Here is a 26,372-nt window from a genome sequence, read left to right on the forward strand (position 1 = left end):
AAAGCCGGAGCTCCTCCTGGTTGCTCAAAACAAAGTCTTTCTCATATTTTTGATCCAGTTTTAACCATAATTTGTTTGCGGCGTAATTTTGACTGTAAACTTAACTAAATATGAATTATGTGTAGGAAAAAAATGTATAATTGGAAACGTACTTCAAATACGAATATAACAAGATAATTATTGTACACATGTAATTTATATTTTGTTAGACAAATTTATGGTTGAAATTTGACCAAAATAGAGGTGCTCAACATTTTTATCCCTATTGATAATGATGGATCCACACGTCAGTGACGGGCATCTTTCCATCCCCTTCATCCCCGATGGCCGGTGAATCCATGGGAACGCATTGCTGCGGCGCAGCAAGCATGGCCAGCGGCGCCGGCGAGGATGAGGCGACGTCAGGGTGGGCGTGGCGTCCAAGTACGGCGTCTTTTCTTCCTGACTCGTTCCTCTTCTTACTTGCCTAGGTTTTGCTGGCCCAATCTGGTTCCGCCGACACCAGATTCAACGGCGAATTGTATGCGCCGCTGAGGTCAGGGGAGACACATCCCCAACCTCTCATTTCTTTTTCTCGCTTCCTTTTCAATGGCGAGCGACAGAAGGAACTGTCCAGGATCGAGATATGGAAGAACGGGTCTTGGTCTCTTGGATTGGATTCAAGAATGGAAGAGCATGGAAAGGTTTCAGCTTGCCGTCCCTTTCCTCCCCATTAGTCAATCCCCTCTCCGACCTCCAGCACAACACGTACTCCAGTTCTCTACTGTCTAGAGAACTCCGTGCTGCTTACTGCTCTTCACTTTTTAACTGGCCCATCGCCACCATTCTTGTCCCCTTCTCCTTCTATGCTTGTCATTTCCACTTCATCGTCGCATCGATCGACTCCTCTCCACCGGTGTCTTCCTTGCGCGGTATCGAATCCGTTCCTTCTTCCGTAAAAGTGTAGACATTGTAGCTTCTTTCCTGCTATGGTGTGGTGCCATGACCATGATTGTTAGCTTCCTCCATTACCATGATTGTTATTTGTTAGTTTCCTTCATGTTATGGTGCCATGACCATGATTGTTAGCCTCCTCCAGTGGATACACACGCTGTGCGCTGAGCATCGGCGGCAGGATTTGGACGCTTTTTTCCTTCCACCAAATCTCCCATGTCATATCAAGTTTATGCCTCAAATTACATAACCACTTGAATCCATTTTTGGTGTTTATTGCTGTTACTGGTCGCCAAGCGCTTCGTGACTGTACGCTTTTCGCATAGAGTTCCTCAGATTTTTGAGAATTCCCGGATACAAATGTCAACTAAGTCCCAAGTACTATAAGGGCACATCGTCACGGCTTTGCTGACAAGATCATTTTCGTGTTCCTGGATCTGGACAAGTAACTGTTCCCCTCTGCTTCTTTTCAGGGGATTGGCTCTGCCATCACAAGGAGCCTGCATCCCTGAACTCTGAATATTACCGCCAAACCGGGGATTTTTCCTCCACAACGGCATCATGCTACGGTCCCGACTGTTCTATATTTGCTCCATTATCTTCGCATTCTATTTTGCCCATGTGCAACCGACGACTGAACAGATCACGGCACCATGGGAAGGTAAAATCCATCTTAACCACCATACCTCTTGTTTAATTTGGTAGGTGTTCTTGTTCATTTTACATTTTCCTCATAACCATGACCCACTTGAGGAGAGAAGCAAAGTACTCCCTCCGTTCCTAAATATAAGTCTTTGTAGAGATTCTACTATGAATCATATACAGATGTATATAGATGCATTTTAACTGTAGATTCATTCATTTTGCTTCGTATGTAGTCCACCTAGTGGAATCTCTACAAAGACTTATATTTAGGAACGGAGGGAGTAGCACACAAGTCCAGGGTGCTACATTTTTTTTCCTGTATCCTTCTTGCATTATGAGACCAACTTGCTGTACATTTGGTTCAACTGGTCTGCAGTCGATGCTTTGAGAGCTATCAGAGGCAGCTTGAGTGATCCACTGGGACGTCTCGATAACTGGAACCGTGGAGATCCATGCGTCGGAAATTGGTCCCGTGTTATCTGTTACAACGTAACAGCAAGCGATGGATACTTTCATGTGTGGCAACTGTATGTGCACAAGTATTCTCCTTGTCAATCATGTCCATATCATTTATACAACCCTTCTCCTTTGCTTCTATTCTGGCTTGCTTTTGGTCATGAATTGAGAACTTGGGCTTGGTCGTATATACAGTTTTGTTGACTTTCTTAATAGATGATCATGCCATCCTGGATTCATCTGCAAACCATGTTATTTATGGTATCAGCATATTTGATGGAGCTGAAAGTGCAGTAAAAAAGGATGCAAAATGTGTATAGATGGAGTAGAGGAGCATTTTCCCTCTGAAAAGTGAAAAGTCTCATGCTTATTTTATTTCCAGATGAATCTAATTCCTGTGACATTTTGTTATAATATGTTTCGCTTGGTGATATCCTCGTATTATGTGATTATAGGGAGCTTCTACGGTTAAATTTATCTAGGACTTTGGCCCCTGAGCTTGGCCAGCTGTCTCGCATGAAAATAATGTAAGTGCAGTGAGCTGAGCTCGCTAATTATCGTGTGGGTTGCCTGTTCGTTTAATCCAGTCCTACATGCACAAGGGGCGACTGAGTACTTCTTTTAATTTTCTTTCAAGGGATTTTATGTGGAACTCAATTGGTGGGAGCATTCCTAAGGAGGTTGGCAACATTACTTCTCTGGAACTATTGTAAGTCAAAATCTACATCACTGATTAGAAACATGGTCTACCTGAATCAGTTTCCTTCATATCTTTCTGTTTGGACATGGAGGTTATCATTTTTCTGTATATGTTAACTTAGTTATTGCTTACAGGTTTTTCAATAAACAGTTGTTTCTCTGAGATGATTTCAGTCAGTTTTGCTCATGTGACAAGGTGTACATTGTTTATAATTACAGGCTCTTAAATGGGAACCAGTTGACTGGTCCTTTACCAGAGGAAATTGGCTTCCTTCCTAATTTGAATAGGATTCAGATTGATCAGAACCATATATCAGGATCCATACCTAAATCATTCGCTAACCTGAACAAAACCGAGCACTTGTAAGTAGGATATGTTTTAGCCTCTCTCTTAACGAGTGATAGTTATCCTTATCCTAATGGATTTCCAATTTCTATCCAGTCACATGAACAATAATTCGTTGAGTGGTCAAATTCCACCTGAACTGTCCAGATTACCTTCACTTGTTCATCTGTAAGTATTGACCTCTGCACGTACCATAATATTGCTTTTCATTTATACCCTACTGACAGTATAATTGGTTTGCAGATTGTTGGATAACAACAACTTATCGGGCTATCTTCCTCCAGAATTATCACAGCTACCAAAACTGCTCATTGTGTATGAAACCTACTATTGTGCAATAGTTTGAATAATATATAGTTTTTGATTATTTTGGTTGGGTGGATTGGATATCAATCTTTGATCATGAATTGGACTAAATTTCTCGGTCTTAAATGAAGCTCTTAAGCAGTAGTTCTTCTTTATTTGTTGTTTTGTAGCTTGAATGAATAGTTTACGGCTACTTACAACTTAGGGAGCAACACAAACAAAGAATGTCTGCTCCACTGTTCTCTTTTACTGAAAAGTAGCTGCTGGCATGTTCCCTGTGCTAACTTATTCAATCGTAAGTTGCTTTAACTGGCATTAGCTCAGTTAGTTGTTTAGGATTACTTCTGATTTTACCCTGATCTTTACGGCATTATTTCTTGCCAGCAGTAAACCACTGAAAGCTTATATGCTGCTGAAACAATATAACTGCTAGTCAATTTTGCATTTTTCTGTTATTTATATACCATGAGTAATTCAAAGTAATTGGAAAGAGACCCATAGCAATTCGAGTAACTTCCAGTTCATTTTATTAGTTTTTTTTCATGTCTTTGAGATATCACATTTAAAAGACATATATACACTCACTGTATGTCTAATTACCTCTTTTCAAAATGATCCCAGCCAGCTAGACAATAACAACTTCTCAGGAAGTTCAATTCCTTCATCTTATGGCAATATCACAACACTTCTGAAATTGTAAGTATGGTCTACATCTCTCGGATTTTGTAGCCATGTGGTCTAATGAACTATAGTGTTAAATAAGGACGATTTTCACATTGGTCATCATTATTGCAATGAGAATGGCCCTTAATTTGGTTGAGTAAAAGAAATAAAAAATCTTGGCTTGCCTTTTAAAGTATTATGAGAGTTTCAGATAATCTAATTGATATGGTCTACATCAGGAGTTTGAGAAACTGCAGCTTGGAAGGCCCCGCTCTTGATGCCAGTGGAATACCGCAACTTGGCTACTTGTACATATAATTCTGAACTACGTACTACCTATTTGTTTAGGAAAAAAATCTCACCCGTGATGCTTAGGGGAATTTGGCAGCTATCACTTGCTCTCATCTTTGTTGTGTTGTTTCAGGGATATTAGTTGGAATCAGTTGACGGGTCGTATACCATCTGGCAAACTAGCGAGCAACATAACTACAATGTATAAAAATAAGGCCCTCGCAAAGATTTCATGCCATTTTGTTTTTTAAGTATTATTTATTGATCCCTTTTCCCCCAAGGAAACTTCTATTTTCAGTTTACACTCACTTTTGCAAGTTGTGCAGAGATCTTTCCCACAATCGTCTTAACGGTTCTATTCCTGGAAGTTTCTCCGGCCTTCCTAATCTCCAAAGATTGTAAGTCTGATATTACATTCACCATGCTATTATGTCCTTTAATATTTGATAAAAGGGATAAATCTCTAGAAAAGGGGGATGCTCTTACTTTATTATTGCTCAATAGTAGTGAATTACTCCCTTTGTCCCTTAGGGTATTCTCGCATGGACAATGATTGATTGCAGAGTACCTTCTGCGGGTCCATGCCATGACAACAACTTTAATTTTCAACAAACATAAGTTTAAACAATTTTGCATGACAGTACTGTTCATGAATGATCATTTGAATCAGGCTGAGCTGATTTTTTTTTTGTCTTCGTTCAGGTCAATGGATAATAATAACTTGGATGGTTCTGTTCCATCTGATGTCTGGCAAAATATTGATTTCAGTGGAAATAGAAGCCTGATATTGTAAGATCATCATAAACTGAACCTTCTGCTTCACCTTTTTGATTTTAGAGAACGGTATATAATTGACATATTTCTTCAGGACTGGTAATCTAATATTCCCCCTTAAATATTTTGCAGGGATTTCCATAACAACGCTCTCACGAATCTATCGAATCCTCTTACACCCCCTGCGAATGTTACCATCCTGTATGCATTTCTATTGAACAATTATCTTTTCCATTTTTCAGATCCATTCGTCATTTCCAGTACCTTATATTTTCTTTCCTTTACCATCCATGTTTTTAGGTTATCTGGAAACCCCATATGCACATCGCAAAATCAACTGAATATATCTCAGTATTGTCAATCAATTTCAGTTGTTGTTCCTGGAGGTTCCACAAATAACAATACACTTTGTCCACCATGCTCAACCGACCTTCCTTACGAAAACATACTAAGGTCACCAATCTCATGCTTATGTGCTATTCCACTTTACGTTGATTACTGGCTGAAGAGTCCAGGATTCTGGGATTTTGTTCCGTACGAAGCTGAATTTCAATACTACTTGTCATCTGGTCTTTCATTGTCCTCGTATCAATTGGAAGTCTCTACTTTTATGTGGGAAGAAGGCCCGAGGTTGATGAACCTGAAGCTTTTCCCAAACAACACTGCGTTGTTTAACTCTGGTGAAGTGCTGAGACTGAGAGACATGTTCACAGGGTGGCTCATCACGGACTCGGATATATTTGGGCCCTATGAGCTTATCGACTTCATCCCAGGGTGGTACGAAAATGGTATGTATATATGTTACTTTATCTTCACTCCACTCCATATTTTGTTTCGTTGCAATTTTTTGTCACCATGTTTAAATGGTCGTGTATAGATGTTTGTATTAGTGATCACATTACGTGCGCACATTCGAGCTGCCGAGGCCTCCTCTCCTCATTTTCCCCAATGCAGATCCCCAAACTCCACATCAATCGAATAAGCATATTACCGTTGCCCACTTGTCCTAACTTAGTAAGCTTCACTGTATGTCTCTGAACTTGCAACGAATTTTCACATGACACCCTCAACTTAACATGTCCCTAAACTTTTCCTGTTACCAAGTTCACCCTTGCTAACGTGATAAGTGTGCTTTCGTTCACTCATTGTCATAGGGCTTCGGTGCCTTGATTCTCAGTATCTTTTTAATTGATCAAGTTCACCCTTTTGTTGGAACCCTGCTGTATTCCCTGGGCCAAAGGCCAATATATGTATGTGTACATGCCTGTAGAAATAAGCAAAGAAGAGAGTGACAAAACATCTAACAGTTTTCTTGGCTCACGATAAAGAAAAAATATTGGACAGAGTAGAATGTAGTTAGGTGTACAGAAAAGAATAGTTTGGGATCTTAAATGAATAGTTTGGGATCTAAGAGGATGTGGATAGCACTGTTGTGGAAGTATCCATCATATATGGTGCTCTTTATCAAATGTAACCACTACAATGTTGCCAGCTTGGTATCCAGCAGTTGTACAATTATTGAAGAGAGAACTCACATGTTCCCATGCTTTCTTTTCAGTACTACCGCGTCGTACAAAGTCCAGTCTCAGTACAGGTGCCACTGTTGGTATTGTCATCGCAGCATTTGCTGCAGCAGCAATTCTTTCATCCCTCATTACTCTCATCATATTGAGAAGGCGTTCAAGTCAAATTTCAAAGAGACGCATTGGTAAACCATCCATTTGTACTTTCTATGGTCTAAAATTGTTAGATTATTCATCTCTTTTTCAAATACATTGTAATATTTCAGTGAGCCACCTTTTTTTATTCAAAACAGTTGTCACTTCTTTTGATTCTGATTTTGTTAGTACAGAGTTGCAGCATTGTATGTATTGTCATGACTTTTTGATATGAGTTGCTATTCATCTGAGCTTGTTGTGATGAAATTGTTATGGTCATTCGATGACAAAATTCTGCTGACTTTGCAGCGAAAAGAATTCAGATGAAAATTGAGGGCGTAAAAGACCTCACTTTTGAAGAATTATCAAAGTGTACAAGCAATTTTAGTGACTCGGCACTAATTGGTCAAGGAGGGTACGGAAAAGTATACAGGGGGGTTCTGGCTGATGGAACAGGAGCTGCAGTAAAACGTACACAACAGGGATCTCTTCAGGGTTCAGAGGAGTTCTTCACAGAGATAGAATTGTTGTCCAGGCTGCACCACCGAAACCTGGTTTCTTTGGTTGGTTATTGCGACGAAGATAATGAGCAGGTTGTCCCTCCAACTTATTTTTTATATATACTAATCAGAAATACTAATTTCATCAAATGCTGCTTTATTATTCAGCTGCTTTCTTGTTCTAGAATGGGCTGTGGAAAATTTGATATCCATATCTATTGCGATCCATGTATCTGGTGAAGTACATATACATCAACACACATTATCAACCTATTTCTATACATCAACACACGTTTAGGTTATTTCTGCTAGATCAATTCAACACATTCTTTATTGTTTAGTGCAGAAGTGATTCCTTGTCCATAGACATTGTAAGCTCATTTTCTGTTGATTGGCTGGTATCGAGAGCTCATCTTCAGGGCACTCTTAATGGCAGAAGCTGACCTGTTGCTTTTTATGCCTAATGGTACTTAATGTTCGGTCCAACGTTATGATGATTAAACTCATACTGTGAACCATGTATTGCAGATGCTGGTGTATGAGTATATGCCAAATGGTACTCTACGTGATCATCTTTCAGGTTAGAACTTCGTTTCTGTAGCCACTAAATTGCACCTCAGAATTGTACATTTAGTCATAATTTCTGAAATGGCTTATCTTATTGAATTACTTTGTTCCACGTTCACCCTGTCAGGCAAGGGTGCCTTTTCTCTTGCCACAGATAACATAGTTACAGATTTACAGTCACACAATTAGATATTATATCCAGCTGAGAAATGATATCGAGACAAACGTATGAAATTTCCCTGTCGCGATCATTGTGCACACATAATAGTCTAGTGCATGCCACCTTGATGATAAATGCCTCTGTTCCATCAATAGTTCCTCAGCTAGAACTCACAACTGATCACAGCAGGGAAATTCAACCACTCGTGAGGTGTGATTGTATGAAGGAACCTAACTTTGGATATCTATGTTTTGGATTTTGATAGTCAGGCTCAAGCCAATGAAATCTCCATGCTTTTTTGCTTGCTTGCAAATTATTTTTGTTTAATTGTACGTGTGCTAAGAATATTCCTCTACCTTGCTTTTGGTGTGCTGCCTGTCCTGTAAAGTTCCTCTAACTGGTGCTTTATTTACGTAACAGCTAAAGCTAAAGAAGCTCTAAGTTTTCCCATGAGGTTACGAATTGCACTGGGATCATCACGAGGGATCCTCTATTTGCACACGGAAGCTGACCCTCCGATATATCATCGTGACATCAAGACTAGCAACATTTTATTGGACTCGAAGTTTGTAGCAAAGGTTGCTGATTTTGGTCTCTCGAGGCTTGCCCCACTGCCGGAAATGGAGGGGGTTGCCCCTGGTCATGTGTCCACTGTCGTAAAGGGTACCCCGGTGAGTATAACATCGTATATCTTGGCATCAACTAGTTGCGCATAAATAAGCATGTGGCACTTGAGGCGAGGATCTGTATCGGTTTTGAGTGTCACATATCTTTTTAACATCTAGTTCTCGGCGTCATGTTGGTGACACCGCATTGTTGATTTAGTTGCCGTTGTTGCACCATGCAGGGTTATCTTGATCCGGAGTATTTCCTCACGCATAATCTGACGGACAAGAGCGACGTGTACAGCCTCGGTGTTGTTTTTCTGGAACTGCTGACAGGGATGCAGCCCATTTCTCATGGTAAAAACCTGGTCAGAGAGGTAACCATCAAAGTTCAAATCGATGGAGCAGGGAATTGTGACAATAATACATCACATACACACATATGCAGGTTGTGACGGCGAACCAGTCAGGGATGATACTGCCGGTGGTTGACACGCGGATGGGACCGTGCCCATGGGAGTGCGTGGAGAGGTTCGCGGCACTGGGGCTGCGGTGCTGCCGGGACGAGACGGATGCGAGGCCGTCCATGACGGAGGTGGTGCGGGAGCTGGAGATGATATGGCAGATGGCGCTAGAGACAGATAGCGTGCCGTTGGAGTTGGAGTCGGAGTCGGTGTCCATGGACCCCAGCCGCACAGGCACGCAGCTGTCGTCGTCGTCCGCCGGGGGGTCGATGATGGCCTACCAGTACATGTCGTCGCCGGACGTCTCCGGCAGCAACCTGCTCAGCGGCGTGGTGCCCAGCACCAACCCTCGCTGAGAAAATGTGAGAGCCTAATTAGTTGGTGATGATGTTTGTGCTGGTAGGCAGGAGTATTAGAAATGTTTGAGTTTCATTTGTGCTGGTAGTTGTTTGAAATTCATTTCTATCCCCTGTTTGTAAATAAATAAAGATGTGTGTAATACTAAGGTATTAAATAAAGATGCGTGGGGTATCATCTAGTTTAGCAGGTGCGTGCCTACAAGGCTACAATATTAAGGTGCGTTTGCTGCCATACGATGTTTCAGATTTCCTTGCCACCACCAGGTAGGCAGGTACCCCACTAGACTTCCCTCGGGTCTCGCTGAAATTTTGGTCCAACATTTTGGAATTTATTTTGGTATATTTTTGTCTAAATTTCATTGAAGTTGGGCCATAATTTGAATTTGTCGCGGGAAGCTATTTGGGCACCCTCTGGAATTTTCGTTGAAACTTTGAAGCCCAAGTACAAACCGTTGCACATGACCCTTGCATACGAAGCTCAAGTTTCGTTGAAACTTTGAGGCCCAAGTACAAACTGTACATACCTCGCCGTTGCCATGGCCACGTCCACAACGCCCGGAGCAACGCTCCCGGTCACCTCCCTTCCCCGTGCATCGACAACTTCTCCCACACCATGCTGGCTCTAGTGTATTGAATGGCATGTGCTCGCCGCCCGTCCATGCCTCCCCGAGAACCGAGGGCTTTACCGGAGCCGTTGAGGCATTGCCGACCATGGTGGTAGTGCGGTCGAATGCCAGGGTACGCGGAGATCATCATCGTGGTGGACGAAGGAAAAAGGAGTACTATTTGATTAGTGCTACATGTCCGTCACGAGCTCTGGGAGTCCAGGGGTACAGTAGCATATGCGCCAACTTTTAATGGTCAACCATGATAAACCCCCGGATTCGTTGCTTCCTTCACCAAATCTCTTTCTCCATCACCTCTGGATTTTGTGTGGCGTGTGGTGCTCCGTGAGCCTCCACACAACAATGAAAGTTGATGCGGGGTTTGTTGGCACTAGGAGCTGCCAAGATATATTGGTAGCCAGACGCATCGATAAGGCTTCATTAGGGCCAAGGGAGGCAATGCCCCCCGCCGCCAAACTAACGGTATATGTGGAGTGAGGTTCTCAATTTGCTTTGGAATGACGTACACACACTAGGGCCAGGGTATACTGAGGTTCTAAATTTGTTTTACTTCAAGGAAATACCTCTAATATTAATCTTAAAATTGTCACACAGGAGGCTGGTGGAAACTAGCGCTATGCGTGGTTCAACTTGCCGCGGACGTTAGAACAATCATATTTTTTGTTGCTATTTTATGGAAGTATGGTTGGTGTTGTGTTCATTCCCTTTGCTCTATACTTTGAAAGGTTATACCATTTTTCTACTCAATTTATAGATAAATAAAACTTATAATTTCTGCTATAATTGACTTGAGCAAATGGCATATCTGCAGTTGGAAGTGGAAAGAGTTGGAGACAAACCAGTCGGGTGTCTCTTCTTGAATGTGTTTGCCGGGTATGTTATGGATGTAACTTCCCTGTAGAGACCAGGAAGTACTGCTACACCATAGATGTGAGGGAGAGGGCGCGGTATCTTGTGGGTGCAACTTTTCTCTAGGGCAGCTTCGACGAGCTCTATCTACCAGTTTGAGATCTTGCTCGGGGCTGCTCAGTGGTCCATTGTCATGATCGACAATCTGAGCTCGGTTGAGGTTGTTGAGGCCATTGTGCTTAAAGAGACAGATGCTCGTGACAACGGGCCACCATTCATTTCGACATTGGAGCTTCGAACGTTCATCGGATCGGTCTACTCTATTCCGTACGAGGCTGATGTTTTCCTTGGTCTTTCCGCGAGGATAAGTTTCGGTGTAGAGTTGGTAAATTATTACTTATTTTCATATTTGTTCCCACAGTTTGGTTTCATTATGTAATAGGAATATTTATGTTAATACTGAATAGTAGTATACTTCTCTAGTTACATTCAATGTTAACTTTCAACTGGAAAAAACACTGTCAGAGTTCTTCAATGTCTTATATATATGGGGTGCTAGTGCTACCGAAGGGGGCCGCTGCCCCCCTCCCCCTAACCATTGGGAATAATTTCGAAGGATTTTTTATGGGCTTAGTGCATCTCCAATGCAAACCTCAGAAACAAACACCATAAATGTCTGCGATGCGGGAGGGACCAATGCATGTGGTTGCTTGTGGTGAACGGGGCTTGCCTGCTCCGCGGTTGTGCTCCCATCAGTGCTCCGCGGTTGTGTTCCCGTTCATGCTCCGCGGGTTGTGGTTTATTTGTTGGTTTTTTCTCTACTGATTTTAGGGAGACGTGGGTAGCGCTGAGGGCCGTAGGATTAGTGGGAGCACGGTTGGGAGTACAGCTGCGGAGCAGGCAAGCCCCGTCCGCTTGTGGTTGGATATGTGCGTGTGTGGTGTGTGGTTGAGAGAAGAGAGAGAATTCATTGGTCAAGTGGATGTCCGTACTCCTCTATAGGCCATAGCCCCCTGCGATTGGTTTCAAAATACGGGAAAACGGGCATGCACACATATAGAGTTCTCTATTGAATGACAGAAGTGATTCGGACATCACAATACCAACCACTTCTCGTCACAATATTTTTATAGCTGTATTGGAACTACCATGCTCAGGTTGTTTTAGACAATAATTTTATCTTACAATAGGTACTGGCATTGTAAGATCATCTACATCTAAAAAATTGTGGAAACTAGCTGTAGTGAAAATTCACAGATATAAACAATATTTCTCGAAAGCGGATTTTGCGAAAATATTTGCAGGCAGAACATGTATCCGTTCGGAACATGGTTTTGAGAACTGTGCAAATAATGGCCAGGTTGTCTAATTTCTGGAATACGATCAAGATGGCAAAATAGTTCAGATTTTATACTACCTCCGTCTAGGTGAATAAGTCATCCGCGTAGTTCTAGGTCATCGATTTGCAGAATTAAATATGTGTTATATGTCATGAAAAATATATCACTCGATTTCTACACGTATGTGGTTTCTAAATATATATTTTTATCACATATAATACATATTTAGATAGTTAAATCGTCGACCTGGAACTACATGAATGACTTATTCACCGAAAACGGAAGGAATACTGCCCTACGGTATGCTGTCCACATCAACCTATCCCAGTGCCCTATTTCAGAAGCGTTTATTTCGTTCGACCAGCTTGCACATAGTGAATGATTTGGTTCTACTGATGAATAAAGTGGCGGCGTACAACACAAGCTGTGATACCTTAGGCATCCATTCGGATTATGTGATTCGGACTTGTTTTGTCATCCAATACAAACCGGCCCGGATGTGATTTTTCACGCAAACTAGAAACAAACCCGGGGGAAGGGGGGGGGGGGGGTTGTAGGCGTCCGGATTGCTGGCACGTCCGCTTCTGACCACCCCGAATTATCTAAGTATGAATGAATATCGCAAGGATTATTTAAACGGATAGGGTGTTTAGTTTATGACACCAAGTTTGAAGCAATACTCGCACATTGTTCAAATTTTGTTTCGAAGCATGTAGAACAAATCATTATCTTCATACCAATGTTATTATGCAATTTCAGATCTTGTCATCCTAATGATAACATTTGATATTGAAACCTCCCAAGGATTCCATGAGCCAATTCAGTGAACAACCAAACAATTGAATTCATATTCATGTCCATTTTACAGTTTCATTGCCCAATTGGTACTCCGTCGAGTGTAAGACAAAGTTAGTCTTGCTTAACGGCATTGCTGCCAAAACTCAAAACAAAGAAAGGAAGGGTAACAAATAATGTTGAGATTGACTGCGAAAAGCTGGTGGCTACGTTGAGACTGCCGTCGAAGGCGTGAACCAGGCTGCCGGCGGCCAGAAGCTGGGCGGCTCGACGGGCGACCTGACCTTCTTCAGCCTGCCGCTCTTGAGGTCGTAAACCCCGATGCACCGCTTCTGGAAGCCACGCCTGCGGTAGAGATAGCGATTGCGCTCGTCCGTGCGCCACGCCGCGTGCTCCAGCTCGTCGTTGGTGAAGTAGACGCGGCCGGCCTTGAGCCCGGCGTGCTCCCTTGTCGACACGCACAGCGAGTTGTTCAGCCCCACGAACAGGGCCGCCTCGCCGATGCCGTGGGTCTCCTCCCACTGCCCCGCCTCGACGTGGAGGGCGTACACCTTGAAGGAGCACGTCCACTTCAGCCAGAGCTCCTCCGAGCGCTTGACGACGACCATCAGCCGGCCGTCCGGCGCCGCCACCAGGTACTTGCGGCACAGCGTGTAATTGTCCGTCAGCCTCGGGGTTGCCGACTCCGCCGCCTTGTCCTGGTCCGCCAGCGCCAGCCTCGGCGCCACCGCCGTGCCGATCATCTCGCCACCGGCACCGGCGTCGGGCTTCCACGCCTGGACGATGCCAGAGCACGTGACGGAGTAGAACCGGCTGTCGTGGTTGATGGCGTCGTCGATGGCGTCGGGCGAGGGCGCCAGGCGCCACACGGGGTCCTCCGCCGACGCGAAGGCCGGGGCGCCGAAGTCCCTGTGCAGGAGGAGCATCGCGGCGTAGCAGCCCGGGTGCGGGGAGGCCGAGAGGACGACCTTGCGGTAGAAGTACTGGAGCATCTGGGTGCCGGCGAGCGTGAGCGACGAGCGCGGCCCGACCTTCCACCATATCGGCCCCCTGCGACTAGGAGGGTGCGGGCCGCCGAAGCGGGCCTGCAATCCTGCATGAAGCGTTCGATCTCCACAGCGTAATGGAATCCGGCGCAGTCGGCGTGGATCGTCCCCATGGTGGTGACCTCCGGCAGCGCCGCCTGCTCGCCGGTGACCGGGTTGACGAGGTGCATGTGGGCTCGCTTGTCCGCGGCGACGAGCCAGCCGCCCGAGGAGCCCAATATGACGTGAGCGGGGTCCGGGGCCGCCACGGTAGTCACGTGCCGGTCGGCGAGGGAGAAGAGCCGCCTGGCGGACACCGTGGTTTCCCCGGGGAGGACGAGACACGGCGGCCCTGCCTCGACGCCGCCGGCTCGCTTGCATACGCTGCCACTGTCGTTGCTTGGCCTGAACGACCTCGGAGGCTTGGCCTTTGAGACGCGGCCGTCGCCGTCGTCGCCGCCGCCGCCGCCGCGGGCGGCCTTTCTTTTTCGGCTGCCCCTCGTGCCCATGACGAGTCCACGATTCGTACGGGCTCGATCGCTAAGGGAGCCGATCGTTGGATTAGAAACGGAATCACAACGTGCCTTAGATGGTTTCCCTACAACATTTGCTTCCAAAAACTGCTCCGAAAATCACACTTCGATTTCGATTTGGTCTATATAACAGCAATTGCTCCCGGAAAATCACTAATGGATGAAAATACAACTCCATCTACGGCAACCTCTATGCAACGAAAATGGTTACTACCAAAATTAAGTTGTCTTTCGTTTGCTTCACACAATTACACATCTGTTACCATTACGCTTGAACCATGGTACCACCAGTTTTAGCCATGCTTACACAATTGATAAGTTCATGCAGCTGTTTATCACGTTGGTTTCCATGGATTTGATGCATTTTCAACCACTGCCAATATTTTCTGCGGGGAAAAACCGATCTATTTATCATGTGTCATGACAGTACAAGCACTGGAATATAAAAAATAATAATAATTACATTCAGACCTGTAGACCAACTAACGACGACTACAAGCACTGGTGTTGACAAAAGTGGCACAATCCTAAAGAGTAGCTTTGAAGCCATAGTAAGATGAAGTCAAAATTATGATTGGAAGTCAGCATTGACCCTTTCCGAGAAGATCAAAATAGTTATAAAGATGGTCCGAAACGAAGCTCGGATGTGAAAGTTGTGACAATTTCACAGAATCAATCATGTGTTGTCCCAAGATTATGACATAGCTAGAAATGCAATCAAGACGGATTCAAATGAAAAAGTGCTCAATATGAAAATTATTAGTACCGTCAAAACGAACAAGTTTACTTTTTGGATCATCTCAATCCAAGGTTGTATGCAACCTTTGGATCCTAAACAAGCCCGTAAACAGAAGCTGAGGCAGTCAAGTTGGAATATCCGACCCAATGTTCGACAGTAGCACGATGCTCTAAATTTTGTCGAATAATCCGACCCAATGTCTAAACCTGTCAGGAAACACAATTTTCTCCAAATCAGACTAGGTTTTGACTTGTTGGTTGGGATTTTGAGCACTTTTCCTGTACAGGAAGTCCATCAGCCTCATGTATAGATGAGAGCAATGGCTGATTGAATAACACACAATCAATCTATCATATTTCTACCTTTACCTTTTCTTTCTCTCTTGTTGTTCTTCTTCCTCATTCTTTGTTCGTTCTTCGTGTTGGAGAGGAGTCATCCACGAGGCCCTAGGGGTGATCAGGTTGACCTAGGGCAGCCTGCTACTTGTGATAGGCATTGAGATTTTCCCGAAGAAGAAGGGTGATATAGAATAGTAGCAGAAAGTATTTCCCTCAGTAAAGAACCAAGGTGTATCGAACCAAGAAGAAGGGTACGTACCTGCACACACACAAACAAATAGTTGCACCACACCCAGGCAAGAGGGTTGTCAATCCCCTTGTACTCGTTAATTGTAAGGATTAATTCTATAGTGATAGATATGTAAATTGCAAAACTAAATAAAAGTAAATAAACTGCAGCAAGGTATTTAGGGTCTTAGTAATATGATGTGATGAACCCTTGGGCCATAGGTTTCATTAGAGGCATCTCTCTCGGGAACATAGCAATGGCGAGCACACAAAATACTGTTGGGAATTGATAGAAAATTGCGTACTTATGACGTTATTCATGGCATGATAAGTACTTAGGCATTATGTTCGTGACAAGTAGACCGAAATGATTCTGCATCTACTACTATTACTCTACTTCCAGAGCGCTTCTATGATTGCATCTCGATCTAGGTATTATGTAATGCTTTAAGCATGATGACATAATATAGACAAAATAAGACCGATCAATATGATCGAACCCCGCCATTTTACCCTTAGTAGAACCAATACACATACGTGTCTCGCTACCCCTTATGTTACGAGGTGAGGACACCGCAAGATTGAACCTACTACCATGCACCACTTCCACTGAAGATCTACTTATCAACTTGGCCAAAGAAAACTCATAGATCGTAAAAGCATTACATAGCTATAACAATCATACATAATAAAGTTCGTAAAAGACCCAGTTACTTACAATGAATAATCTGATCATAAACCCACAATTCATCAGATCCCAACAAACGCACCGCAAAAAGATCACATCAAATCGATCTCCGAAGAGAACATTGCATTGAAGATCAGAGAGAGAGAGAGAGAGGAGATGGAGAGAGAGATCTTTGACTACCAATTTTCACTAACGCTTGTGCACAGCCGGTGTAGCGAGAAAAAATTATGAGGAAGCTAACCAGCGTAGAGAGACAGAGAGAGCCATCTAGCTACTGCTACGGACTTGTAGGTCCTGTGAGGAACTACCCACGCATTGTCGGAGAGGCAGTAAAGTTGATGTAGAGGACCTTCGTGTTGATTCCTGCTCCGGCGGAGGCCTCCAGATGGGATCGCGGAAGAACAGAGGCTTGCGGTGGCGGAATAATTGTTTTGGGTCTCTCCCTGGTGGTTTCTGGATTTTAGAGAATTTATAGGTTTGGAATTAGGTCAAACGAAGTTAAGATGGGGCCACAAGATCACCCTCCCCCCCGGGAGGGGGGGGGGGGCGTGTGAGCTTGTGGCTCTCTCGTGCATCGTCTGGTCTCTCCCCCAAAGCATCCAGGGTCCCTCCTGGTCTAGAAAAAATCACTGTAAAGTTTCATCGTATTCGGACTTCGTTTGGTATGGTTTTCTGTGAAACAATAAAATAGACAAAAACTGAAACTAACACTAGGCACTAAGTTAATTGCTTAGTTCCCAAAAGTGATATAAAAATTGAATGTAAAGCATACAAGATTGATAATATAATAGCATGAAACACTCAAAAATCATAAATACGTTGGTGACGTATCACAGCCATAGCTCCCATGTGTCCACACATGTCCCTCCCGAACATGTGGGGTTTCTTTCTCTTTTTCAGTTCGCAAACATTAAAAAAAACTAAAATCATGAACATTTTTTGAAATCTTGAATTATTTGAAACACCCGAACATTTCTTTAAAATCATGAATATATTTGAACTCGCGAACATTTTTTTTGGATCCTCAAACATTCTTTCAAATTCATGATCATTATTTTAATACAATAAAGTATTTTTCAAAATCATGAACATTTATTGAATCCATGGACATATTTTTCTAATGCATGAACATGTTTTGAATGCAAGAACATTTATTGAATCCATGAATATTTTAAGATTTCCTGAACATTTTTCAAAATTGTGAATATTTTTTGAATTTACAAACATTTGTTAAAATTCGTGAGCAGTTTTCAATACGAGAACATTTTCAAAATCAAGAACATTTTTTTGAATCGCAAACATTTTATAATTCCTGAGTATTTTTCTAAACTGTGAGCACTTTTTGAATTCGTGAACAGTTTTTAAAGTTCATGAACATTTTCTGAATAGGCGAACATTTTTTCAAAATCATGAACTTTTTTTTGAATCTGCGAGTAGTTTACGTTTTTCCCGAACATTTATTTAAATAAACATTAAAAACAAAAAAGACAAAAAGAAAAGAGCGCCCTGCACCACAGTGGGCTGGCCAAAGCTCCCGTACGAGAGAGAGAGGAAGGCTGCGTGTTTCCTCGCTTTCTCCTGCACAGGCCGGGGAACAGGAGCACTTGAGAAACCAAGCAACATAAGGGTCCGGAAGTACCTTTCTACACCCAGGAGCAAATGCTCCTGGTATGAATAGTAAAATCAAAAAATAGAAAAAATGTTCAAAAAATTCTAAAATTATTTTGCGACATACTTTCATAAATGTTTGTTGTGCACGCAAAATTTCATCGTGAAATCACATTGGTGGAAGGCGTGGTAAAAAAACAAAATCATTTGCTCTTGGGTGTAGAAACTCCACATCCCATAAGGGTCCCTCTTGAAGGGCTTCAACAGAGGCGAATATGGCTTATCCTAACCGATTGCGCGTGCAACGCGAATCGTCGCGGTTGCTTCTGCCTATGGATGCGAGCACCGTGGCCCATTGGGGCCCAGCCAAGAATCTCGTTTTTCCTTTTCCCCACCGCTATACAGCCGGATACAGTCACATCGTATCTGTCTGCTCACCTATGGCCGTACCCGTGATGTACTGCCCCCCCTGAGCCCCTACCTACGCCATTATCTAGCTGCACCAATGCCTATCTAGCCCAAACAATTCAGATTCCAAACCTTGAATTCCATCGATAATGGTGAGGTGCGGCCCCGTGATCCACCGCCGCTCCTTCTCGATCCACCACCGCCGGTCTCCGAGATCCATGTGGGGAGACCGAGGTCCCCAAGATCACTCGCGCCCGGAGCCTCCTCTGTGTGGTTCTTGGTGGCCTCGGTCGCTCGTCGTCGCCCCCGCGACCGATCCATGTGCAGAGCTACTCACTGCGGTGCAGCGTGATTGCGGATGCACGGAGAGGAAGATCTAGGTGCCTCCCACTCGATCTGGTACGTGCCTAGTTGTTTCATCAAGCTGGATCAAGAAGAGCCCAAATGAGGAGCAAGAATGGGGAAAAGAGTGTAGACCGGTCTTGGGACGCGGGTGACCACGGGAGCCGCATCCTCAGTCCTCATCACCATTTCCCCCCATGAGATTCTGTGCAAAGAAGACGGAGGGACTAGATCCATGGTTGCTCGTCCTCTGCCTCTTCATAATTTTTCCGAGAGCATCCCCTCTCCAACAGTCCTATTCGTGGGCATTTGATTATGTTTTTGCTAGCTAGTAAGAACTACTGGGTAGGTTAAATCACAATGCATTACTTTCTTCAGATTTTTTTTTGGTAATTTACTTGGCATGTATGAACTTCTGATAATTTTAGACTGCAGACATATGCATTACTTTATTAAGTTTCTTTTTTGTCCAGATATGAGCATTTGCTTCCCATGTATGAACTTCTGTTTGCTCTATTAATGTATTTTGTTGATAGACCTGCCAAAAATGTACGTATTTTGTTGACAGAGCTTTCTGTCTCCACAGTTGGCGTTTTGTGTAAATTGCGAAATAATTGTTGGCTTAAAAGGAAACTTTTATAGCCACTGTTTGCACTTTGTAAAATATTTTGGAAGAACTTTTGTAAGACGAGCATGCATTGTTAATTTGGAGGAGCATAGCCGGATGCAGAACTTCTTAATCGAAAGTATTGTGCAGATGATACTTGGCGCACGAAAGTCGCACGACAGTCGTGATCAACGGTTGCAGCCCACTAAACAAATGATATGCATGGCTACGATCTTGTGTCGTGCGTAGATCGTCTCCAAAATATCGTCCCTGTAATAGTGCTCCTTCTTAATCACAATCCACGCAACTGTCATTTTGGAATAACCTTTGAGCGCTAATTATACTTCGCACTAATGAGTGAAAGCGGCAGAGCTAAGCACTAATTTACTGTGTGTGTTGCTATCATGGGGAAATGAAGCAACAGAACTATCTCTATTGGTATTGTCCATTTCAAATTCAAACAACACCCAATCTAGCGCCTACCATCCTAACCCTTACTGTTGTCTCCTCGTAGAGTTAAAACTGCCATGTATTACAAAGGTTGATTTATTTCCGCATAATATATTTGCTCCTTTTTTTAGAATAAATATATCCTCACGAATAGATCTCGGAAATATATTTGCAGTGCACCATAGGAAAACTCATATACATGTAGTTGTTTCGACCTTGGTTTACATGGTTACATGCCTACGGACTTGCTGACATTACACTTCTACTTGAGCACCCTCCCCTCCCAGTACAGGCCCTCGGAACTACTCTGCTAGTTCGTCTTGCTCGCCAGGTCTCCTCGAGGACACGTACTACTTCCACGGACATCCGCATCCAACTGTCCAAGGCGGCTTAGGGGCTTAGGTTGAAGAACTTGGTGATACATGCCCGAGTTTGGATCTCAACAACAACTTTTGAAGGTCTTTAATGGAATATGTAGAATAACTTCAATGAGACACACAAGAGTCTTCACAAATAAGTGCTCCACACTTTAGTGATGCGCCGCATAGAGCGTTCGTATTAATCGATGACTTCATGTTCTAGTTATCCGCACTTTTTGTGATATGACCAGTAGAACTTTTCAAGGTAATGGTGTTCCCATTATAATTAGATGGTTCTATATTGCAATTCATTGGGCGATTGCACAAGGATAGATCTCCACATGACAAACTTTAATATAGCATGCCCGGTGCTTTCGTGTTCAAACATGAAGGACTTTACTGAAAGCACCGGGCGATTGCACAAAGATAGACCCCACTTAAATGAACTTTAATCTAGCACACCCGGTGCGTTCGTGTACAAACATGAAGGACTTTACGTAATTCACTAGGCGATTGCACAAGGATAGATCCCCGCATGACAAACTTTAATATAGCATACCCGGTGCTTTCGTGTTCAAACACGAAGGACTTTTACTGAAAGCGCCGGACACAAAGATAGACCCCCACTTAACGAACTTTAATCCAGCACACCCGGTGCGTTCGTGTACAAACATGAAGTACTTTATGTAATTCACTGAGCGATTGCACAAGGATAGATCCCCGCATTACAAACTTTAATATAGCATGCCCGGTGCTTTCGTGTTCAAACACGAAGGACTTTACTGAAAGCACCGGGCGATTGCACAAAGATAGACGCCACTTAAATGAACTTTAATCTAGCACACCCGGTGCGTTCGTGTACAAACATGAATGACTTTACATAATTCACTGGGCGATTGCTAGAGGAGGACGACGACGACGAGTGCATTCCTCTGGATTTTCAGAGCGATAATCCTTCCTCAAGCGAAGATGGAGAGGAATTTGGTGCTACAGATTCAAGTTCCTGAGGCCGCCGAGCTACCCAACCACGGCCACCTGGTTTGCGCACCCGCCGGCCGGTTTTGGAGCGGATCCGGTCGGTCTTGAGCTCGGCCGGCTGTGGGAGGCCGGGCCGCGCCATGTACTGGCCGGGCACCTCGCCGGAAGGCCATGGCAGGGCCGCAAGGCCACATGCAGGCAGTGGCTCCTCCTCTAGCCGCTCGGATCTGCACCGTCGGTGGTCCGTCGGCAGATACACGAATGGCGGTCGGCCGGACTCGGTGTTTGCCCAAAAGCTCGCCGGCGCATGCCGTTGCCACTCATTAAGTGCGACCATTGTCCAAGGATAGTCGTGCGCCGCGTGTCTACAACGCCGGAACATCCCGGATGGGTGTTCATCAAGTGCTTAAACGATGGGTATGCGCTTTTTTAGCTTCGATTTGTGCTCTAGATTTGACTAATTGTGCTAACTTCAATTTTTATTGTGTAGAATGGATGCAAGTTTTGGTATTGGGAAGAAGAGTACATCGATATATTGATAGAGCGAATTTAGTACATGTTCGTGCACTTTTAGCTAGTATAGAGGCTGTAAATGAGACAAGTGCACTTGTTGCTAGATTAGAGGCTAGACACGAGACTATGTGTGAGGAAGCAACATCGACTTCTGGCTTGAAGAAGAAAGGAGGATGCCAGATCGAGCCTCCTCCATAGATCAACAACGAGTGCATCGAGAAGGCCCTAACCCAACTCAAGGGAGCAGTTATGGAAGTTGGGTATCTTCTAAATTGTATTCTTGTGATTCTTGTTTTCTTTGGTCTTGTTTTATTAGTCAAAATGTGATGATGTATTTTTCATGTATTAAAAATGAATGATGAAATAAAGTTAAGGACTTGCAAAGAAATAATACGCGGACAGGATGCGGCCGGGATGCGTCCGCGTGCTGGGCGCACGGACAGCGCATCTCAGGACACGTCCAGACATGACCCCAAATCCCTACCCAAACGAATAGAATCCGGACGAAACGGACGTCGGTTTAGGGTCACGGTGGAGTTGGCCTTACGTGCTTCTATTGAGTCGCTGACTGACAATTACTCTCCGGGGAGTAGCGGACGTCTAAAACAAAGCTCGCCCATGGAGTAGATTAATTTGTCGTTGGAGAACACTCAGTACGCACATCAGGCTAAAAGCTAGCTAGCTGTTCGATTCTATGCTGCCATTGGACGTATGTATGGCATGGCTGCATACAAGTAGTATAAGATATAGTTCGACGTGATTACAAGATAGAACTCTAGTCCGTAGGCTGCTACAGCTCCTAGCATCTAGGAGAGGCAGATAGGACTTTTAACATGTAATTGCTGCATGCATTGCATGGCCGTTTTTACACGTCTGATCGGCCCCTCGAGTGTAGCTGAGTTAGGTGCAGTTAGTAAAAATTAGGGTAAAACAGTGCTGCCAAACTAGGCCTAAAGCTGGCACCTGGGTACATGGAGTGACATTACTTGACCAGGTATAGACTATTCCACGCTGTGAAGGCATGTGCAGATTTTTTACGAGGTACTGTACGTTACTTGGTCGCCTTGAAGAACTTTTCTTCTCCAGAAACTTAACCCTTGTGGCTAAATCAATAAACACGCTCGAAATGTTTATTACCAAGGATTACAAAGCGCATTGAGTCTAAGGAATGGTATTCTTAGTTTCTTCTTATGCAGGGTAATCTCACTCAGATAAATGGATTAGCGGATGGAATGATGCGTAGCTAAAAAGTACCAAGAGTTAGAGTCCATGCGTCAGAACTTTGATTGGGGTACTCAGAAGAACTTTGATCTGGCCTTATAACTTTGTGCGCAATTACGAGAAAAGAGGCTATTTATGGTAATTAGTACTGCCCAGTGCATAGAATTAGAATATAATCCTAATTTTAATGAGTAGAGTGTGTTAGATCTACCGCATAAAACGCAACAGGGTGGGATAAGGATGCATGTGAAGGACCTGGCGATAGCAGAATCTATAGACCGTCTTTAGGGTAGAATCTATAGACCTGGTCCCACCCCACATGTGCAATCCGTTGGAATACAGCTCTATACACCCGCTGTGAAAGTCATTGGCCGCTGAAATACCCTGCAACGCTGACAACACTGTGGGCCTGATTGATTTGACGCTATGACGGATGTGCGGCGTAGATACAAGTTGCGCGCGCAAGTAGTTAGGAAAAATCCACGTCCCAACGAAGGCCATTTTCTTGGGTCCGGAAGCGCATCAAGAGGTGTGCCCAACCACGGTCACGTTTAGATGATTTTCTTGGGTCTTGTTTTTCTTGTACACGTGATTTCATGTTTGTTTTTTTATTTATTTGGCTTTTTTTATTTTCCCTAAGTTTTTGTGGATTTTTTTGAAAGTAATGTTTGTCTACGAGAAGCACAACATGTGCCTCGGCAAGAAGCGAAACTAAGCTTCTTGAAAAAGAAAAAACACAGTAATATTTTCACGAGAAGTTTAATTTACGCTTTCACGAGAAGCACAGTTGTGCTTCCTGAAAGGAAAAACCTTGAACAGGGAAAACACAGCCTGTGCTTTCATGAAAAGCTCAAGTGTGCTTCCTGAAAATAAAAAAAGCACAACATGTGCTTCCTGAAAAGGGCAAATGACAGACGTGCTTCCCAAAAATAATAATGAAAATGCACAATTGTGCTTCCAGGTTCCAAAAGGGAAAATGACAGATGTGCTTCCCAAAAATAATAATGAAAATGCACAATTGTGCTTCCGGGTTCCGGTTTTCTTTTCTGATTTCAGTTTTTTCTTCTCTTTTGTTTTTTTGGTTTTTTTCTCAGTTTTGTCATTTTGTTTTTTTATTTCTGGTTTTTCCTCAAGTGACTTTTGGAATGGTTTTTATGTCAGTACCAGAAATCCAATGTGTTTTCCTAGTTTTGAAAAAAACCATTCCAAAGGTCACTCAACGAAAAAAGAGAAAACATTTTGGAGAAAATAAATTTACGAAAAAGGGGAAAACTCAATGTTTGCTACAACTGGCGCACATGCGTGCATCGCTTGTGAGTACCATAGAAGGTCGTAGTGACTTTGCAAGAGATACCCCTTAATTAGGGATTTAAGATAAACCATCGACTGAGTATGTGGGCAAATCTTGGCGATCCCCTATTGGCGTGTTTGGTAGCCTACATCACCCTCAAACAGTCCTAGTAGGTGCAAGAAAAACCTGTTTGATTGCATACACGGAGGTCTGGCTCATACGCGCACAAACATCAAAGCAACCCAGAGTCTGGCTCGCTAGGAACGTTCGAATTGGTCGTTTCCAGCAAGCCAGGCTGAATCGGGTGCAAAAATGGGGCATGATGTACATGACGGTGCAGGAAAAATCTAGGCAGAGATGGCGGGAGACGAAAATCCCCCACCGTAGGATGGTAGAAAATCTAGCATCTCCCCCATGTACTCGATAACCTCTAGCCGCCAGTGTAGTGCCATACACGTTTCGATACTTGCTTGTGTACTTCCAAAATTTTAATCTAAAATGTGCCGGAGTTGTTTCGAAATCAATAGTTTGAGCTAGATGAGCTAGCTAGGAGAGGTTGAAACTACTGCTGCATACACCATAGAAAGTAAGGGCCTCTCGAGCACTGTCCCCCAATTCAGACTCACTATCCATCTACGGACGCGTCACGGATAAGGGAGCCGTCCATGCAACGCTATACCTCAAATGCCCGCTTCTATTAATTTTTAAAAATAGCATTTCACCAAATCTTGCAGTTTTGATCTATGAAGTGCGCAACTACATGGACATGGTACACATTCTTCCGCCGAACAACATGACCATAGAAAATCACTTATTTTTCTCAGGTTTGCTTTTAATTTACGGGAATTCGGACACGCGACTAATGCACGGATGTTCGAGGCATCGCGTTGGATGACATTTGCGGGCTGTTTTACGGCTCGGCGTTGAAGAGCGCGATGGTGAACTGAAATGGCCGCGAAAATTGCACCCGGGGTGCTCACAAACCCGATGCCCACCCGATCATGAGAGTACGGGCGTGCCGTACGCCTGGGATGCGCCCGCACGTCCTTCCACAACCCATGCACGCCTGCCCTGAGGCGACCGCTCGATGGAACACTACGCAGCGCCGTACGTGATCGACCAAGACGGAGCAGACACCCGCTGTCCCTTCCATTTTGGAACCGTGTGCTTGTTGGGTACCGGGTGCACGTCGTACCTACTCCGTCGGGCCGTCTCCGTCGGCGTATCTCGGTTCTCGGAAGCCGTCGCCGTCGATGCATCTCGGTTCTCGGAAGCCATGGCCGTCGCCGTCGGGGTTACGTGAAAATACTTTCGGTTTCCACCGTTGCATTACCGCTTACGCACGCACATGCATGCATGCGTGCCCAGGGCCGGAAGGCCCCTCCTTCCTGCGATCGGCAGGCCATTGATCCCATGTTCAAGCATGTGGTCACGGCCTCACGGATCTCGAGATGCGTCCACCTCTCACACGTAGGTCGGCCCGGGTGGTTGTTTCGTTTGACGGGGCCTTTGCAAGGGCCACGGCCAGGAAGCGCGGAATGCAAGCGGTGGCTCCGAACCCCTTCAAATCTGTAGCTTCCAGCCGACCAGATCGGTACAAAAAGGCTTCCATAGTCGATCCGTGACTCTCGACCAAAGCTTAGGCCAACTTCATCGCGCGATCCCAAACGGACATCCGTTTTGTTCGGATTCTGTCCGTTTGGATAGCGATTTGAGGTCGTGTCCGGCCGTGCGTCCACCGCGCGGACGCATCCTTTTGCCCTATCCTATCCGTCAGGGTCAAAAATGGCCAAATTTTCATCAAAACTAGTTTACAATTCAAATATTTTTTTGAAAATTAAAATAGTTTTACAACCCAATTAAAATTGTCTTTAATAAAATATTTTTACAACCAAATCAAAATTGTCTTGACTAAACATAAAATGGACCAATACATCTATTGGTTGCCAGTGTGATCACACACGTGCTCAACCAAGTCATTTTGAAGATTCAAATGAGAGTGTCAATC

At 44.1% G+C, this 26,372-nt stretch overlaps 2 protein-coding genes across 8 annotated transcripts; one reads left to right on the forward strand and one right to left on the reverse strand.

The window, feature by feature from the left end:
- Nucleotides 1–269: 269 nt before the first annotated feature.
- LOC125521532 (putative LRR receptor-like serine/threonine-protein kinase At1g06840) lies at nt 270–9,610 on the forward strand. 7 transcript variants are annotated; one of them, XM_087532842.1, is made up of 21 exons: nt 270–423; nt 1,407–1,594; nt 1,955–2,105; nt 2,490–2,561; nt 2,672–2,743; nt 2,953–3,096; nt 3,176–3,247; nt 3,323–3,394; nt 4,007–4,081; nt 4,288–4,356; nt 4,473–4,541; nt 4,666–4,737; nt 5,042–5,128; nt 5,246–5,314; nt 5,414–5,901; nt 6,672–6,821; nt 7,081–7,364; nt 7,800–7,851; nt 8,419–8,669; nt 8,846–8,980; nt 9,052–9,610. In XM_087532842.1, exons 2-21 carry the CDS (start codon nt 1,495–1,497, stop codon nt 9,421–9,423), a joined length of 2,856 nt encoding a protein of 951 aa, XP_087388968.1. In that variant the 5' UTR covers nt 270–423; nt 1,407–1,494; the 3' UTR covers nt 9,424–9,610. The 7 variants fall into 7 exon arrangements, with proteins under 7 accessions (XP_087388968.1, XP_087388973.1, XP_087388971.1 ...); XM_087532847.1 differs by having other exon boundaries at nt 8,846–8,960; nt 9,052–9,242; XM_087532844.1 differs by lacking the exon at nt 270–423 and adding an exon at nt 454–683.
- A 3,632-nt stretch (nt 9,611–13,242) lies between these two features.
- LOC147958306 (uncharacterized) lies at nt 13,243–14,570 on the reverse strand. Its single transcript, XM_087532044.1, has 2 exons — nt 14,205–14,570; nt 13,243–14,121 (listed from the first exon to the last, which is right to left on the reverse strand). The coding sequence occupies exons 1-2, from the start codon at nt 14,568–14,570 to the stop codon at nt 13,243–13,245; spliced, it is 1,245 nt and encodes a 414-aa protein (XP_087388170.1).
- Nucleotides 14,571–26,372: the final 11,802 nt, after the last annotated feature.

Source organism: Triticum urartu, chromosome 7A (assembly GCF_056163025.1).
Source record: "Triticum urartu cultivar PI428250 chromosome 7A, HENAU_Tu73, whole genome shotgun sequence".
Classification (NCBI taxonomy): Eukaryota; Viridiplantae; Streptophyta; class Magnoliopsida; order Poales; family Poaceae; genus Triticum; species Triticum urartu.

Bases quoted from the DNA above. Each gene is read 5' to 3' on its own strand.
- LOC125521532 (XM_087532842.1), top strand. From the start codon at position 1,495: ATGCTACGGTCCCGACTGTTCTATATTTGCTCCATTATCTTCGCATTC. The intron at 2,562-2,671 runs GTAAGTGCAGTG...TTTTCTTTCAAG, and splicing joins CTGTCTCGCATGAAAATAAT to GGATTTTATGTGGAACTCAA. The intron at 4,082-4,287 runs GTAAGTATGGTC...GGTCTACATCAG, and splicing joins ATCACAACACTTCTGAAATT to GAGTTTGAGAAACTGCAGCT.
- LOC147958306 (XM_087532044.1), bottom strand. From the start codon at position 14,570: ATGGGCACGAGGGGCAGCCGAAAAAGAAAGGCCGCCCGCGGCGGCGGC. The intron at 14,122-14,204 runs GTCACCACCATG...GCAGGATTGCAG, and splicing joins AGCAGGCGGCGCTGCCGGAG to GCCCGCTTCGGCGGCCCGCA.